The 17278-nt window shown below is 38.8% G+C and overlaps 1 protein-coding gene across 13 annotated transcripts in view; it reads right to left on the bottom strand.

Moving 5' to 3' along the window:
• The window catches only part of MPDZ (multiple PDZ domain crumbs cell polarity complex component), a 176160-nt gene that overhangs the window by 10531 nt on the left and 148351 nt on the right, over positions 1 to 17278 (bottom strand). For all 13 annotated transcript variants that reach the window (XM_019965939.2, XM_019965938.2, XM_019965943.2 and 10 more), the window contains 8 exons: positions 17202 to 17276; positions 10585 to 10759; positions 7503 to 7648; positions 6686 to 6769; positions 6312 to 6505; positions 3981 to 4128; positions 1359 to 1445; positions 489 to 579 (listed from right to left, as the gene is read on the bottom strand). In XM_019965939.2, coding sequence (XP_019821498.2) covers positions 489 to 579; positions 1359 to 1445; positions 3981 to 4128; positions 6312 to 6505; positions 6686 to 6769; positions 7503 to 7648; positions 10585 to 10759; positions 17202 to 17276 — 1000 coding nt within the window. The remainder of the gene's footprint in view (positions 1 to 488; positions 580 to 1358; positions 1446 to 3980; positions 4129 to 6311; positions 6506 to 6685; positions 6770 to 7502; positions 7649 to 10584; positions 10760 to 17201; positions 17277 to 17278) is intronic.

Raw genomic sequence — 17278 nt, 5'->3', positions numbered from 1 at the left:
TGGTTAGTTTCTTCAATTTGAACAACTTTCAACCGATGCTCCAAGCCAAAAAACCCTCTGCGTCATGATTTCATGTAATTAAAACACAGGAGGATCATATTCATTTTCTCAATCAACATTTTTGCAATCTTATGAAAAATAGATGGCTTCAACTAATGGCATCTTCTGATTTATTGCTATTACATTAAATAGAGAACAGGGATAAAAATAAAACACACCAATCTTCTTCGTAAGAAAAAAATGACAGAATACTGATTCTAATGTTAGTAGGTCTCCCAGGGAAAACATCAATGGGACACGCTGCCACAGGCATTGCTTCACGCTGTTCTCAGTTTTTGCAGGCACTCGTGTTTGCACCTATGTTAGAGTTTAGGATGATTTAGAGGGAAGAAAGCTTCAGAGGTAAAGTAAAACAGGGGGAAAAAACCAGTGTTGATGGCCAAAATTCAATCCAGTAAATCATGCTCAACGTTTCAGTCCAATCTTACGTGCATTCTTCTTTGAACTACTTTCCAGTAACTCAGGTGTACCGGATCCCGAAAGTGGAAAAGTGAATGAGGACAGGCTGGCTTCACTCATCTACAAAGACATAACAGTTGTCTTAGAGAGTTTGGGAAGTAATAATACCCCTTAAGTATGACTTATTTCATAATTACTTTAATGCACTTAGAAATACTTGTTAAGCAATAGTAGCGTTTGATAATTAGAAAGGTAATCAATATAAACAGTTTCCACTGAGTTTTGTTTTCTTTTTAAGGAAGAATGTGCCCAGCGACATAACTAATTAAAGGTAAAAGAATTTGATTCCAACATAATCTCACCCAAGCTAATCTTCTCTAAATTTAATCTAGTTGCACACAGATGCGAACTTACACAACTGCAGAAATAGAGCCAGGGGACAGGAAACAAATGGTAATCATTTAGGGGTGACTGTGAGGTCTTTAAGACAGGCTATCACTGTGTTTTATATGTAGTGGTGAGGTTGTACAGTTCACCTACACAAGATTCTTTTCAGTTGAATGCTGGCTGATAAATGTTTGCTATAAGAATAGTTTAAACATATGCTATCTTGGTAGGCTTTATAATGTATTAATTGGTTCACTTTTGAGATTATGCAAAAAGAATCATGTCAGAAAAGAAGAATGGTTGGGATTGTTTCTCAGAATGACTCACAAACTACTTAAGAGCTTTACCTTGCTTGCCTGTCCATTCCCATCTCTCAAACTCTGTACCCTAGCTGCTATGCCATGCTGCCAGGCCTGCGTACAGGACCTTGGACAGACTGACAGGAAAGGCCATCTTTGAACTCCTTTCGGCCTGTGAACTGCATCACCTTGAGGAATTCCACAGCTACGTACCTGGCTGCTTTGAGAAGGTCTCCTCTCCGAATGGAATGGACCAGTTTTGACTCTTCCAACTTCCAAGGTTACTGTGCCTAGGGAACACTAGGGGGAGGTTGTTTGACAGAAACATTTAAATAAAATGCTACAGTCAGCTTTAGGATTACACTTTATTCTTTACGGCTGGGTTTTTGAAAGTCATGTTTCCTTTGGAATTTCTACAGGCAAGGATATCTCCCATCCTTTGTGGAAAGGTTTTTCTAAAACATTAAAACTAGTAAAAACTGTAACAACAAATCAGTAGTAGTCTGTCTTACTAGCTCATGATTTACATGGAGAGGGTGTCTGTCCAGGCAAAGAGAAGTGGAGAATCAACCAATTCTCTCATGCAACACACTAATGTAGAGCCAAATGAGCTAAGGAATTTGGATTTTAAACAACATAACAAAAGCAATAAATAACCACTGCTGCAACAAGTTGCTTTGCTTTCAATAGCAGAGGTACTCAGATAACATAAGCTCTCTACTGCCACACTGCACCTGAATAGACCTATTACGCAATATTTAAGCCATACTGCTGTAGACATCAAATGAGATTTGAGGAAAATTTCCCTGTTGCCCTTTACAAATAAATCACAGGCATGCAAGAAGTGCTATACAGTCTAATGTGGAAGCAGCAAAATGAGGGGGGTGAGAACCGGCTTTTTGGAGTCAGATACACTGGTTTAAATCCAGTCTGTGTGATTTACTCGCTGTGTGAACTTAACAGACATCTACCTTGATAAGTCTTTTACTCTGCATTTTAAAAAACAGAGATCATTATAGGCTGCTGTGATAGAATAATCCACATACAATGCTCATCAAAATGTCAAACACATGCAGTATTGTCAACTGTGTTGCTTCCAGATTTTCCATTATAACAAAGAGCACTGCAATGAACTTTACCTATGTAAAATTTTTTGTGTACTGAGGATTACTGATGCAAGACTTTAAAATGAAGAATTACTAAGTCAAAACAACAAAATGCAGCAGCAGTTACAAATAGCAAAGCTACAGGGATATTTAAGGCTCTCATCATATACTGGCAAACTGGTTTTTAAATGAGGATTTAACTGGTTCTAAAATTATCTATGTTACATTATGGATGCCTCCTTCTGTATCTTTGAGAGGTTTTTGTCTCACAGAATTAACTATCATTTTCAATTTATCTCCTGAAGGAAGAGACTTTTCCTTAAAGAACTCTAATTACTTTATTTTTTGAAAATAACTCCAAGAAGAAATGATATTTTAAGTATGCTTTATTAAAAACTAAATTTATATATACATACCAGGTCCTATGCAAACCAGAGGTTAACTACAATATGCTCACTTGAAATCCCTCTGTGAAGCTCAGCTTAACAACTGAAGAGGTTCTGACTAGAATCTGAGACCTCTGACATTATCCACTGCTGCTTAATAATATCATGAAGTTATATGCTCATGTTACTGAACGTGTACCACACGACATGGATTCTGATGGCAACAGGTGTCTAGTCAACTTTGAACTACACTTCGGGTCATAAAAACACGTGTTAGGTAAAGGAAAACAATGAGATAAGAATTGAGAGGAAATACATCTAAATCTCCAAGAACTGTATTTTTAAGTGACCAGCCTGTATTTTATAACTCACTTTTTAAATTAGACCGGTGCTGCCTTTCCAATCAGCAAATGATTCTTCATGGAATTTACTTTGGAGGAAAGAGACTTCACAATGTAAAACGAACGTATTTAAGCTTAGCAGCTATACCTTGGGATGGAGGCCTTATAATTACTGAATTAACAACAATGGTAACTGTTGAAGGAACTGCCAGGTAAATCTGCAAACACTCTTATGCATTCTTCATCTCTGGGGAAATACTGGGTTGGCAAAAAAGTTCATCTGGGTTTTTCTATAAGATGGTACAAAAAAAACCTGAATGAAATTTTTGGCCAACTCAATATAAAGATGTCCAACTTAGTGTGCCCAGTAAAGGGTTAGGGCAGGGCGGGGCAGTCCAGAAAGCATGACTTTCAGAGGTACTCTGCTTGCCCCCTCTGATCTCCCGCCTTTCTGTGGGAGCATCCCCGCCAGTATGAGATTCTCCCCTTATGCCAGAGGTCCTAAGAATACATCCAGATATAAATATGGAGGCGGGGTGAATTGACATAAAGACATTTTTTCCTCTTTTGTGGCCTGAAGATGTGCTTTTCTTTCAAGAAAAGAACCACATAACAATCACTTTATGATAAAATATCTGCTAAGATCACAGATATTCAGTTCATAATTCTTCTTACTGTGTGTGCTCCCTCACTCAGTCGTGTCTGACTCTGCAACCTCACAGACTGCAGCCCGCCAGGCTCCACTGTCCATGGGATTTCCCAGGCAAGAATACTGGAGTGGTTTGCCATTTCCTTCTCCAGGGGAAAATACTTACTACTACTCTATAAATACATAACCATATAATAAAGAGCTGATCATAAGTGTAGAGATTTACCACTGAAGTATGTTGTCTAACATATGTCTTATTTGAGAGAACATATTAAATGAATACTTGTTGCATGTGGCAGCTCCTCCTTCTCCTACGCTATTACACATAACCATCTATGGCACTGGATTTCTACCTTCAGCAGAGCCGCAACGGCTTCCTGCGTTGCATGACGGACGTCCTCTCCATTCACCGTCAGTATCTGGTCTCCCTGTAGCAGTCGCCCATCAGCATCTGCAATGCCTCCTTTGACAACATCGGACACAAACACTCCAGTATCATTTCTGTAAGTGTGATTTTTAAATACCACCATTATTATTTTTTCCCAATTGGAATGCAATGCTTAAAAAGGCTAACATTTTAGAATTGAAAATTTTACTTCTATTTTTATGACTTTAAAAGTCTTATTGCTTTATCAACACTTGTGAAGCTGAGAATTTTGTATAATAATAGTATCTTATGTCTTTATAATATTTTATAGATTAAACATATCTTTCATAAGCATATTTATTCAACACTTAAAAACTGTGAGTAGAAGTGGTTATTATGCACATTTTATAGGTCACATAGCTACTAAATGGAAAAAAAGGGACTTAAGAGTCAGTCACCGGGAGAAAAATCTATTGTTCTTTCTACACTATATTGAAGCCTTGAATGGATATTGACCTGTGCCTATATAAATATGTTGCTATTATCAACAACATCATTAACATTACTTAAAAGAAACAACGGATGTGTCTCAAACTAAAACCATTTGTTACTCAAAATTACATACCTTTGCTGTGATGTCTCATTTAAATCATTACGGGTCTAACTTTCATACAAGATAGGTTTATGCAAAATGAACAACTATTAAGCTTATTCACAACCTTCTTTTCATAAAAGTAAAAATAACTCAATGACTTCCTGTTGAGATATAAAGATGACCATGTAGAAACATTTAGTAAGGTTTAATTGCATCACTTCTTCTTGCCAAGGTCTTGACCTCAAACAAGTCATTTCATCGTGTGATACGGTTTTCCCATCTTTAGAATAACTGTGCTGGAATTTACTAGATTAAATTATTTTTAACATTACCAATATATACATATTTAAATAAATTAGGTATTCAATTTATGTAAATTCACTGACCTACTACTCCAGGCCTCTTAATTTACACTCTCTGTTTCCTTCAGGTGGTGTGCTCTTGTCATGCTGATGCTTCTTAGAATATCCTCCTTCTCCTTTTGTTAGATCACCTCTCACATATCACACTTTTAGCTTCATCTCAGGCACTTTTTTTATAAAGCAGTTTTCCTAACCTACTTTCCTTAAATAAGGTCACATGATCCCTTTCTCCTTTGCTTCCATGGATTCCTCACAATATGTTTCTGCCTCTCATTAATAGATTCCTTTGTTGCAAGAATATATTTAATTCTCATTTACCAAACTGAGTTTTCAGATGTTAGCATTCATGCCTCTTTTAACTTTATTTCCCAGAACCTTAGAGATCTCTTGGCACCCAGCAGGTACTCAAAATTACCAAATGCCTTTTTGTCTTGTTGCTGTTGTTCAGTTGCTATGTCCTACTCGTTGAGACTCCATGAACTGCAGCATGCCAGCCTCCTCTGTCTTCCACTATTTCTCGGAGTTTGCTCAAATTTATGTCCATTGAGTTGGTGATGCTATCTAAACATCTCATCCTCTGTTGCCCCCATCTCCATTTGCCTTCAATCTTTCCCAGCATCAGGGTCTTTTTCAATGAGTTGGCTCTTCACATCATGTGGCCAAAGTATGGGAGCTTTAGCTTCAGCAACAGTCCTTCCAGTGAATATTCAGGCTTGATTTCCTTTAGGATTGACTGGTTTGATCTCCTTGCAGTCCAAGGGACTTCCAAGAGTCTTCTCCAACAACACAATTCATCAAATCTTTGGCAATTAGCCTTCTTTCAGCCTTCTTTATGGTCCAACTCTCACATCTATTCACGACTACAGGAAAAACCACAACTTTGACTATACAGACCTTTATCAGCAAAGTGATGCCCTTTTTAATATACTGCCTAGGTTGGTCATAGCTTTCCTTCCGAGGAGCAAGCATCTTTTAATACCGACTAAAAAAGTCTAAATTAGTATCTTCTGATGTTCCACTGCTGCATGGGCTGACAGTTCAGTTCAGTTCAGTTCAGTCACTCAGTCATGTCCGACCCTTTGCGACCCCATGAATCGCAGCACGCCAGGCCTCCCTGTCCATCACCAACTCCCAGAGTTCACTGAGACTCACGTCCATTGAGTCAGTGATGCCATCCAGCCATCTCATCCTCTGTCGTCCCCTTCTCCTCCTGCCCCCGATCCCTCCCAGCATCAGCTGACAGTAGCTACCTACAGAACACAAGCAGGTGATAAAGATTCTACTACTACTAGTACTCTTCAAAGAAATTTAAGTTCAATCCTTTCCAGGAAATCACTGCCTTTGCCCTGATTAGTCATACCTTTTACCAACAATACTCAACCCCAGGCCTTTCCCTGGCTTCTTCTGCAGCTCGACGGTGAGGGTGTCGTACACGTCCTCCTCTTTGTATGGGGCCTCATCTCTGTACAGCGTCAGGCGCACCCTTTGTGGTGTCTGTCTTAGGACATTTATTGCTTCATCATGTGTGGCCTTCCTCAAGTCAATTCCATTTACCTGTACAGAAGAGGGACACAGATGGTGAGGAAGTAGATGAGTTGAGTAAAGTGAAGAAAGATGGAAAAGGGAAGGGGTGGGGAGAAAGAGAAAAGGAAGGGGCAGGGAGAGAAACAAAGACCACCCTCTCCACAGTTGCCTTTCCTTTGAGGTAAAGGTCAAATGCACAGCATTCTGTACCTCTAAAATCTGATCTCCAGCCCAGAGTCTTCCATCTTTACATGCTGCTCCTTCCTCATAAACTTCATGGATAATAATGGCACCCTAAGGGCACAAACAAAACAAACCATGCTTTACCCCATCCTCCCTAGGGATGGTGAACAGAAATGCAGTCAAAGCACACGGTACTCTTAGAGACACTGATAAGGGTTATACACTGACTATATCTGTATGTGAGGCATGCACCAAAATTCAAAGAAAAGCATAACAAGACAAGTTGCTGCAAGTCTTAAAGAAATTTGTATGTCTTTCAAATGACAGGGAATTTTAAAGAAAAAATTTATAAAATACATAAATCACCCACACACTTATTTATAATAGATACACATCACCTTTCCTATCCACAAATGAAATTAACAGATATGCCTCACGTTTCCTATCTATAAGTGGAATGAATGGCTTTTAAATGCATTTTTTGACAATTAGAAATTTTTGTCTATAAATTATCCAATTTATCAAATGTTTTCTCAGTACGGGTCTAACCCAATGATATCCAGTCAGTAAAAAGACGATTAAAATATGGCAGGAACTGGTAAACTAACACAAACATTTTGAACCTAAAGGGCACAATCACAAGTATAAAGGAATATTACTAAGTCAGTGTTGACTTACTCAAAGTAAATGAGTAATTGCCCCACAAATTAAAGTAACAAGAAATGGTACACTGCCTAAGTCTTTGTATTTCATTTCATACGGCTGATGGCAATTTCCCTGCAGTGACCTCTCAGGGACCACTGAAGAGGCTGCATATGTGGAGCATCTCTGACTGCACCCTCACCAGCAGTGTGTCGGACCCCCCAACGATGCTCAGGCCCAGTCCTGTCCGCCCTTTGGAAATCTCAATAGTTGTTTCACAGCCTGGGATGATGGGGCAGGTTGCAGGATCAGAAGCAAAGATTGCTGGTGTTGACGACCTGCTTGTACCTAAAAGTAAGTTTAAAGTGAAATACAAATAAAAATTGGTCAGAAGGCATATACATCAAACTCACCACACTGGTTGCCTTGGGGGATGGAGCAGAAACATGGGCCCGAGTTTGGGGACAAAGAAGACTTCGATTCCACCGTAATCTTTTAGTTGTGTTTAAAACCATCCAACAAATAATTACATCATCATTGTTACCTTAGTGTAGTGGGTACAAAATTACCTGTAAATTATTTTCTGCACTATTCTGTATTTTTCTTTAATTACTGGAGATAATAGGTAAAAGGAATGAGAACAGAGTTGAACTCAGCTGCTAGTTTCACTCTGATATTCTGTTTCATGGGAGCCAAACAAATCTCTTAAGAAATTTTGATTCGTAAAACTTAGAACTGAGATATGCAGTGGAGACCTAACTCACATTCAGGGAAGACAAAACATAAAGAACATCAGTAATTCTGGTCATGGTGCCTGCCACTCATGGCTTTTTAGGTTTCTGATTTGGTTTTCTCCTTATGTAATCAAATTTGTAATCAAATCATACATGCAACCAGATTTAATATCTGGGTTTATAACACATTAAGTGAGCCCCACCGGAAGTTTGTTTCTTAATGTCTCAATGTGTTATAAACTTGAATATTAAATACTGGTGCATATATGCTCAAAATTAAATAAATAAGATTGGATTATGAAAAAATAAGGAGAATATAATCTCATACTCTGCTGTATGAGAGTCTTCATATTACGTTTAGTGATATACCAAAAAGCATATTCAAAGAAATATTCATAAGCAAATAGCATATTCAGAGAAAGTTGGTAGACTTGATAGATTAGCTTTAGAGAAAACGTTCTTTTTAGGAATCAGAGGCAGACTAGTTTCTTGCTCCAGAAATGGTAAGAAGAGGTGAAAGATATTTTCCTTTATGCTATGTTTCCATTTAGCATCTTATATGTTTACAGACATGCTATTTAGGGATCAACTTAATATTGAAAAATTACAAAATTACTATATTTTTTAACATTTTAGAGAATTATTCAGTCTTTCTAAATAAAGGATTACTTCCATTAGATGTTTATTACTTTAAGATTTTTTAGCAATAAAGTCCAACTGTATAGTACAGGGAACTATATTCAATGTACTGCTGCTGCAGGCGCTAAGTCGCTTCAGTCGTGTCCAACTCCATGCAACCCCATAGACGGCTGCCCACCAGGCTCCCCTGTCCCTGGGATTCTCCAGGCAAGAACACTGGAGTGGGTTGCCATTTCCTCTCCAATGCATGAAAGTGAAAAGTGAAAGTGAAGTCACTCAGTCATGTCCGACTGTTAGCACCCCCATGGACTGCAGCCAACCGGGCTCCTCCGTCCATGGGATTTTCCAGGCAAGAGTACTGGAGTGGGTTGCCATTGCCTTCTCCGATTCAATGTACTAGGATAAACTCTAATGGAAAGAATATAAAAGAATGCGTGTATATATATATGTACACACACACACACACACACACACACATATATATACAACTGAGTCAGCAGAAATTAACACATCATAAATCAACTATACTTCAATTTAAAAGCTGTGGTACATATACACAATGGAGTATTATGCAGCCATTAAAAAGAATACATTTGAATCAGTTCTAATGAGGTGGATGAAACTGGAGCCTATTATACAGAGTGAAGTAAGCCAGAAGGAAAAACACCAATACAGTACACTAATGCATATATATGGAATTTAGAAAAATGGTAACAATAACCCGGCGTACGAGACAGCAAAAGAGACACTGATGTATAGAACAGTCTTATGGACTCTGTGGGAGAGGGAGAGGGTGGGAAGATTTGGGAGAATGGCAATGAAACATGTAAAATATCATGTAGGAAACGAGTTGCCAGTCCAGGTTCGATGCACGATGCTGGATGCTTGGGGCTGGTGCACTGGGACGGCCCAGAGGGATGGTATGGGGAGGGAGGAGGGAGGAGGGTTCGGGATGGGGAATACATGTATACCTGTGGTGGATTCATTTTGATATTTGGCAAAACTAATACAATTATGTAAAGTTTAAAAATAAAATAAAATTAGAAAAAAAATAAAAATAAAAACAGACTTTTAAACCAATTATATTACAAATGTTTTAAACTGCTGTTTCATTAAAAACCTGTCAAAAGAACTGAAAGTTTCAGTTTAGAAACTAAAAGAGCTTTTTTCTCCAAATGCAGAAAAAGTGTTTTTAACTACTTTTTTTAAATGCCACAAAGCTTGAAATGTATTCTTTTACTGAAAATCAGTGTGATTTTTCTGAAAAAGAACCTCAAAGGAATAATTTGCCTCAATGTACGAGACTGACATTTCAATGACATGTGAAATGGTCAGCCCAAGCTCCATATCCAACCATTTCATCTACTTCGTTCTCTTCAACAGTATCTGCTGTTTACACCCAAAGGAAGAACTCATATCCACTGTGTACATGTGGCAATGAGCAACATTTTAGGAGTTTGATATAGTGCCAGGCAAAGTTGATTCTACCAATGAAGTGGTATCATTGTATCCATATTAAAAATGAGAATACTGATGTTCCAAGAAGTTACATTACTTATTCAGTAGTATAAACAAGGAATGTACAAAATGAGATCTCTCATGTATTAGTAAGATACCTGGAGTCACAGATACTCTTAGCAAAAGGTCCTTGGAGAGCAAAGAGTATCACTCCTTTGTCTTAGAGTTGGGTGAGCAGAGGCTTAGAGTGGCTGGATGGGTTCCCCAAGGTTCTATGGCTGGTTAATGTACAGCACCAGATCCCTTCTCTTTGTACCATCCTTTCACCAAAATGCTGTCGGACTACAGCCTATCAAGCAGTGGACTACATACAGGCAGATGGCTCCCAAGCAGGGACTTGATACCGAGTCTGAACATGCCATGTGTGAGAACCATCATGAGACAAGCCCTTACTTCGCATGGGCTCTGGTTCCGGAGAGCTAGACGGTGGGGCCACTGGAGACTGGGGGCTGCTCTTTTTCTCTCCGTTGGCTGTACCAGTTCCTGAAGTAGTAGCCTGGGAGTCTGGATTCTCAGCACGAATCGTCAATTTCACTTTTGTCTTTGCAGTTTTCAGAAGGTTAATAAACTGGCAGGGGGTTGGGGTGGAGGAGAAATAAAATTAAAGGCAAGTTAGTAGACTTACACACAAAAAAAGCCACTATGATAGCTGTAATTGGAAACATCTATGGTTGAGAGAAGAGTCAGAGGCAAACTTTTTCCCTGCCAGGACTCAAGAGGTCAAGAAAGAATGGCTGCAGTTTCTAGTTTTTTAAATTTCCTGATACTGATTAAGGCCAAAAAGTCTACTTCAGACTATATTCTTCATTATATAAGAAAGAGCTTTCACTTGTAACATTTCTAATTAATACTGTTCATTTCTCTGGATCCTTACAACCTTAGAAGAATATGGGGTGCTTTACCCACTTCTGATCATAGGAAACACCCTCTTCCAACGACACAAGAGAAGACACTACACAAGGACACCACCAGATGGTCAATACCGAAATCAGATTGATTATATTCTTTCCAGCCAAAGATGCAGAAGCTCTATACAATCAGCAAAAATAAGAATAGATGTGGCTCAGATCATGAACTCATTGCCAAATTCAGATTTAAACTGAAGAACCTGTAGTTTCCCTACCTGTAGTAGGGAAAATCACTAGAACATTCAGGTAAGACCTAAATCAAATCTCTTAGAATTATACAGTAGAATTGACAAAGAGATTCAAGGGATTAGATCTGATAGACAGAGTGCCTGAAAAACTATGGACAGAGGTTCCTTCCTGACATTGTACCAGAGGCAGTGATGAAGACCATACCCAAGAAAAAGAAATGGAAGAACGGTTGTCTGACAAGGCCTTATATATAGCTGAGAAAAGAGACGCTAAAGGCAAAGGAGACAAGGAAAGACATACCCATCTGAATGCAGAGCTCCAAAGATAGCAAGGAGAGATAAAGCCTTCCTAAGTGAACAATGCAAAGAAATAGAGGAAAACAATAGAATGGGAAAGACTAGAGGGCTCTTCAAGAAAATTAGAGATACTAAGAGAACATTTCACGCAAAAATGGGCAAAATAAAGGACAGAAATGGTATGGTAACAGAGCAGAAATATTAAGAAGAGGTGGCAAGAGTACACAGAAGAACTGTACAAAAAAGATCTTCACGACCCAGATAATCACAATGGTGTGATCACTCACCTAGAGCCAGACATTCTGGAATTTGAAGTCGAGTTGGCCTTAGGAAGCATCACTACGAACAAAGCTAGTGGAAATGATGGAATTCCAGTTGAGCTACTTCAAATCCTAAAAGACGATGCTATGAAAGTGCTACACTCAATATGCCAGCTAATTTGGAAAACTCACCAGCGGTCAAGGGCTGGAAAAGGTCAGTTTTCATTCCAATCCCAAAGAAAGGCAATGCCAGAGACTGTTTAAACTACCACACAACTGCACTCATTTCACATGCTAGCAAAGTAATACTCAAAATTTTCTAAGCCAGGCTTCAACAATATGTGAACCATGAACTTCAGATGTTCAAGCTGGACTTAGAAAAGGCAAAGAAACCAGAGAGCAAATTGCCAACATCTGCTGGATCATCAAAAAAGCAAGAGAGTTCCAGAAAAACATCAACTTCTGCTTTACTGACTGTGCCAAACCCTTGACTGTGTGGATCACAACAAACTGTGGAAAATTCTGAAAGAGATGGGAATACCAGACCTCCTGACCTGCCTCTTGAGAAATCTATATGCAGGTCAAGAAGTAACAGTTAGAACTGGACATGGAACAACAGACTGGTTCTAAACAGGAGCACGAGTAAATCAAGGCTGTATATTGTCACCCTGTTTATTTAACTTATATGCAGATACATTATGTGAAATGTCAGGCTAGATGAATCACAAGCTGGAATAAAGATTGCTGGGAGAAATATCAATAACCTCAGATATGCAGATGACACCACCCTTATGGCAGAAAGCAAAGAGGAATACAGATGACTAACAAACACATGAAAAGATGCTCAACATCACTCATTATCAGAGAAATGCAAATCAAAACCACTAAGAGGTACCATTTCACACCAGTCAGAATGGCTGCGATCCAAAAGTCTACAAGCAATAAATGCTGGAGAGGGTGTGGAGAAAAGGGAACCCTCTTACACTGTTGGTGGGAATGCAAACTAGTACAGCCACTATGGAGAACAGTGTGGAGATTCCTTAAAAAACTGGAAATTGAACTGCCTTATGATCCAGCAATCCCACTGCTGGGCATACACATTGAGGAAACCAGAAGGGAAAGAGACACGTGTACCCCAATGTTCATTGCAGCACTGTTTATAATAGCCAGGACATGGAAGCAACCTAGATGCCCATCAGCAGATGAATGGATAAGAAAGCTGTGGTACATATACACAATGGAGTATTACTCAGCCATTAAAAAGAATACATTTGAATCAGTTCTAATGAGGTGGATGAAACTGGAGCCTATTATACAGAGTGAAGTAAGTCAGAAAGAAAAACACCAATACAGTATATATGGAATTTAGAAAGATGGTAACAATAACCCTGTATATGAGACAGCAAAAGAGACACTGATGTATAGAACAGTCTTTTGGACTCTGTGGGAGAGGGAGAGGGTGGGATGATTTGGGAGAATGGCATTGAAATACGTATACTATCATGTATGAAACGAGTTGCCAGTCCAGGTTCCATGCACGATACTGGATGCTTGGGGCTGGTGCACTGGGACGACCCAGAGGGATGGTATGGGGAGGGAGGAGGGAGGAGGGTTCAGGATGGGGAACATGTGTATACCTGTGGCGGATTCATTTTGATATTTGGCAAAACCAATACAATATTGTAAAGTTTAAAAATAAAATAAAATTTAAAAAAAAAAGAAAAAAAATGTGAAAAAAAAAAATAGACTCTTGACGAAGGTAAAAGAGGAGTGAAAAAGTTGGCTTAAAGCTCAACATTCAGAAAACGAAGATCATGGCATCTGGTGCCATTACTTCATGGAGAATAGATGGGGAAATAATGGAAACAGTGACAGACTTTATTCCTTTGGGCTCCAAAATCACTGCAGATGGTGACTAAAGCCATGGAATTAGAAGATGTTTGCTTCTCAGAAGAAAAGCTGTGACCAACCTAGATAGCATATTAAAAAGCAGAGACATTACATTGCCAACAAAGGTCTGTCTAGTCAAAGCTATGGTTTTTTCAGTAGTCATGTATGGATGTGAGAGCTGGACTATCAAGAAAGCTGAGTGCTGAAGAATTGATGCTTTTGAACTGTGGTTTTGGAGAAGACTCCTGAGAGTCCCTTGGACTGCAAGGAGATCCAACCAGTCCATCCTAAAGGAGATCAGTCCTGAATATTCATTGGAAGGACTGATGCTGAAGCTGAAGCTCCAATACTTTGGCCCCCTGACCTGAAGGCCTGACTCATCTGAAATGACCCTGATGCTGGGAAAGATTGAAGGCAGGAGGAGAACGAGACAACAGAGCATAAGATGGTTGGATGGCATCACTGACTGGATGGACTGAGTATGAGCAAGCTCCAGGATTTGGTGATACACAGGGAATCCTGGTGTGCTGTAGTCCACGTGGTCACAAAGAGTCGGACACGACCGAGTGATTGAAATGAACTACTTCTGTTTCTTTTTCTTTTTTTTTTTTTCAATTTTTATTTATTTTAAATTTTTAAAAGAAAATCCATCCTTAACCCTCCTCCCTCCTCCCTCCCCATACCATCCCTCTGGGTCGTCCCAGTGCACCAGTCCCAAGCATCCAGCATCGTGCATTGAACCTGGACTGGCATCTCGTTTCATACATGACATTTCACATGTTTCAATGCCATACTTCTGTTTCTATAGACAACGTGAAGCAGCTTACATAAACATTTTTAATAAAATGGGAACATTTATGCTAAAAGCAAGATAAAGAAAACTATGCAAGAGAAGAATCAAGCCAAATGGAATGTTAAAAACACACACATGTGGGTTAAAGAATAAAACCTATACAATTATTAAAAGTGGTGCTGGAAAGACTGGACAGCTACGTGTGAAAGAATGAGAACACTTTCTAACACCATACACAAAAATAAACTCAAAATGCATTAGAGACTTAAATGTAAGGTCAGAAACCATAAAGCTCTTAAGAGGAAAATAGGCAGTGCACACTTTGACATAAATCACTGCAAGCTCCTCTTTGACCCACCTCCTAGAGTACTGGAAACAGAGAAAAATAAACAAACGGGGCCTAATTAAACTTAAAAGCTTTTGTATAGCAAACTAAACTATTAATAATATAAAAAGACAAACCTCAGAATGGGAGAAAAAACTGCAAGCGAAACTGACAAAGGATTAATCCCAAAATACACAAGCAGCTCATACAGTTCAATAATACAAAAACAAAAACTGTCCAATCACACACTGGGCAGAAGACCTAAAGAAGATATCTTCTTCTCCAAGGAAGATATATAAGAAGATGGCCAATAAATACATAAAAAGATGATCAATATAGCTCATTATTAGAGAAAAGAAAATCACAACTACAATGAGGTATCAACTCACCCCAATCAGAATTGCCATTATTAAAAAAAACAAAAACAAAAGAAACCACAAGCAAAAATGCTAGAGAATATGTGGAGAAAAGGAACCCTCTCGCACTGTCAGTGGACATGTAAACTGGTACAGCCACGAGGGAGAACAGTATGGAGAGTCCTTAACAAACTGGGAATAAAACTACCAGATAAAAACCCAGCAATAAAACCCAACGATCACACTACTGGGTTTATACCCTGAGAAAACCACAAGTCAAAAAGACACATGTACCGCAATGTTCAATGCAGCACTATTTACAAGAGCTAGGACAAGGAAGCAATCTAGACATCCTGACAGATGAATGGATAAAGAAATCGCAGTTACCACACACACATACACACAGGATTATTACTTAGACAGAAAAAGGAACAGATCAGTTGTAGTGAGGTGGATGAACCTGGAGTCTGTTATACAGAGTGATGTTAGAAAAACAAATATCATATATTAACGCATATATATGGGATGTAGAAAACTAGTACTGATGAACTTATTTAGAGGAAAGAAATAAAGACGCAAACATAGAGAACAGACTTGTGGACACAGTGGGTAAGGAGAGGCTAGGAGAAATTGAGAAAGTAGCACTGCCATATTTATACTATCCTGTATAAAATAGATAGCTAACAGGAAGTTGCTATATGACACAGGGAGCCCAGGCTGGCACTCTGTGATGACCTGGAGGGGTGGAATTGGGGGTGGGGAGGCTCAAGATGGAGGAGATACATATATAGTTATAACTGATTCACACTGATGTATGGCAGAGACCACCATAACACTGTGAAGCAATTTTCCTCCAAAATAACACAAACTGAATTTTAAAATGATTTAAGCACCTTGCTGGCCAATGTATAAATGGACACAGTGACCCACCAAATCTCAAAGAAACACAGTTTGTTTGTTTGTTTGTTTTTCTAGCATTTACCAAAGGCTCAAGTGAAACTCCCAGTAAGTACAGTATTAAGATCACTTTTGAGAAGGAAGAAACTCAGGCATAAACAACTATTTATCCACTTAAAAGTTATAATAATTTAATGTCTGAGTTTTAAAACCTGTTTATAAAGCAATATAAATAGTGGATATTTATAGAAGCAAATCCATAGACAGTATATTAAAAAGCAGAGACATCACTTTGCTAACAAAGGTTCTTATAGTCAAAGCTATGTTTTTTCCAGTAATCATGTACGGATGTGAGAATTGGACCATAAAGGAGGCTGAGTGTTAAAGAACTGATGCTTTCGAATTGCAGTGCTAGAGAAGACTCTTGAGAGTCCCTTAGACAACAAGCAGATCAAGCCAGTCAATCCTAAAGGAAATCAACCCTGAATATTCACTGGAAGGACTGATGCTGAAGCTGAAGTTCCAATACTTTGGCCACTAGATGTAAAGAGCCGACTCATCTGAATAGACCCTGACAATGGGAAAGATTGAGGGCAGGAGGTGAAGAGGGCGATAGTGCATGAGATGATTGGATGGTATCACCGACTCAATGGAGATGAGTTTGAGCAAATACAGGGAGATACTGAAGGACAGGGAAGCCTGGTGTGCTGTAGTTTACAGAGTCACAGAGACAGACATGACTTAGTTCCTGAACAAAAACAACACAGGAGCAAATATTCATTAAAAATATTCCTTTGGTTTTAATACTAAGTTGTCATTTGTTTAGAAGTTTGAAGTTTTCCTTCAAGAAAACTGAAATGATATTTATCAAAAATGCCCACTGAATACTGAATTTATCAGGTAACAGGAAAAATACTTATCATCTTAATTAGAAAACAGAAAGTAGAAATTAAGTACTTTTCAAATCTCCTCTCTTCCTTGCAGATATCTAATACAGCTAAACAGGTTTGATCCCATGACTGACCCCCACCCCCACACACTTAGCCATTTCCAAGGATGAGTTCACAGTACCATTTACTTTCTTTTGGATAAGTACCTTTTCAACAGGATAGCCAACAACAACTTCATCATCTACAGCCAAGATCTGATCTCCAACTTTCAGCCGTCCATCCT

The sequence above is a fragment of the Bos indicus genome, chromosome 8 (assembly GCF_029378745.1).
Source record: "Bos indicus isolate NIAB-ARS_2022 breed Sahiwal x Tharparkar chromosome 8, NIAB-ARS_B.indTharparkar_mat_pri_1.0, whole genome shotgun sequence".
Lineage (NCBI taxonomy): Eukaryota > Metazoa > Chordata > Mammalia > Artiodactyla > Bovidae > Bos > Bos indicus.
The sequence above is the reverse complement of the archived record's forward strand: the minus strand, read 5'-3'. Positions and strand labels throughout refer to the sequence as shown.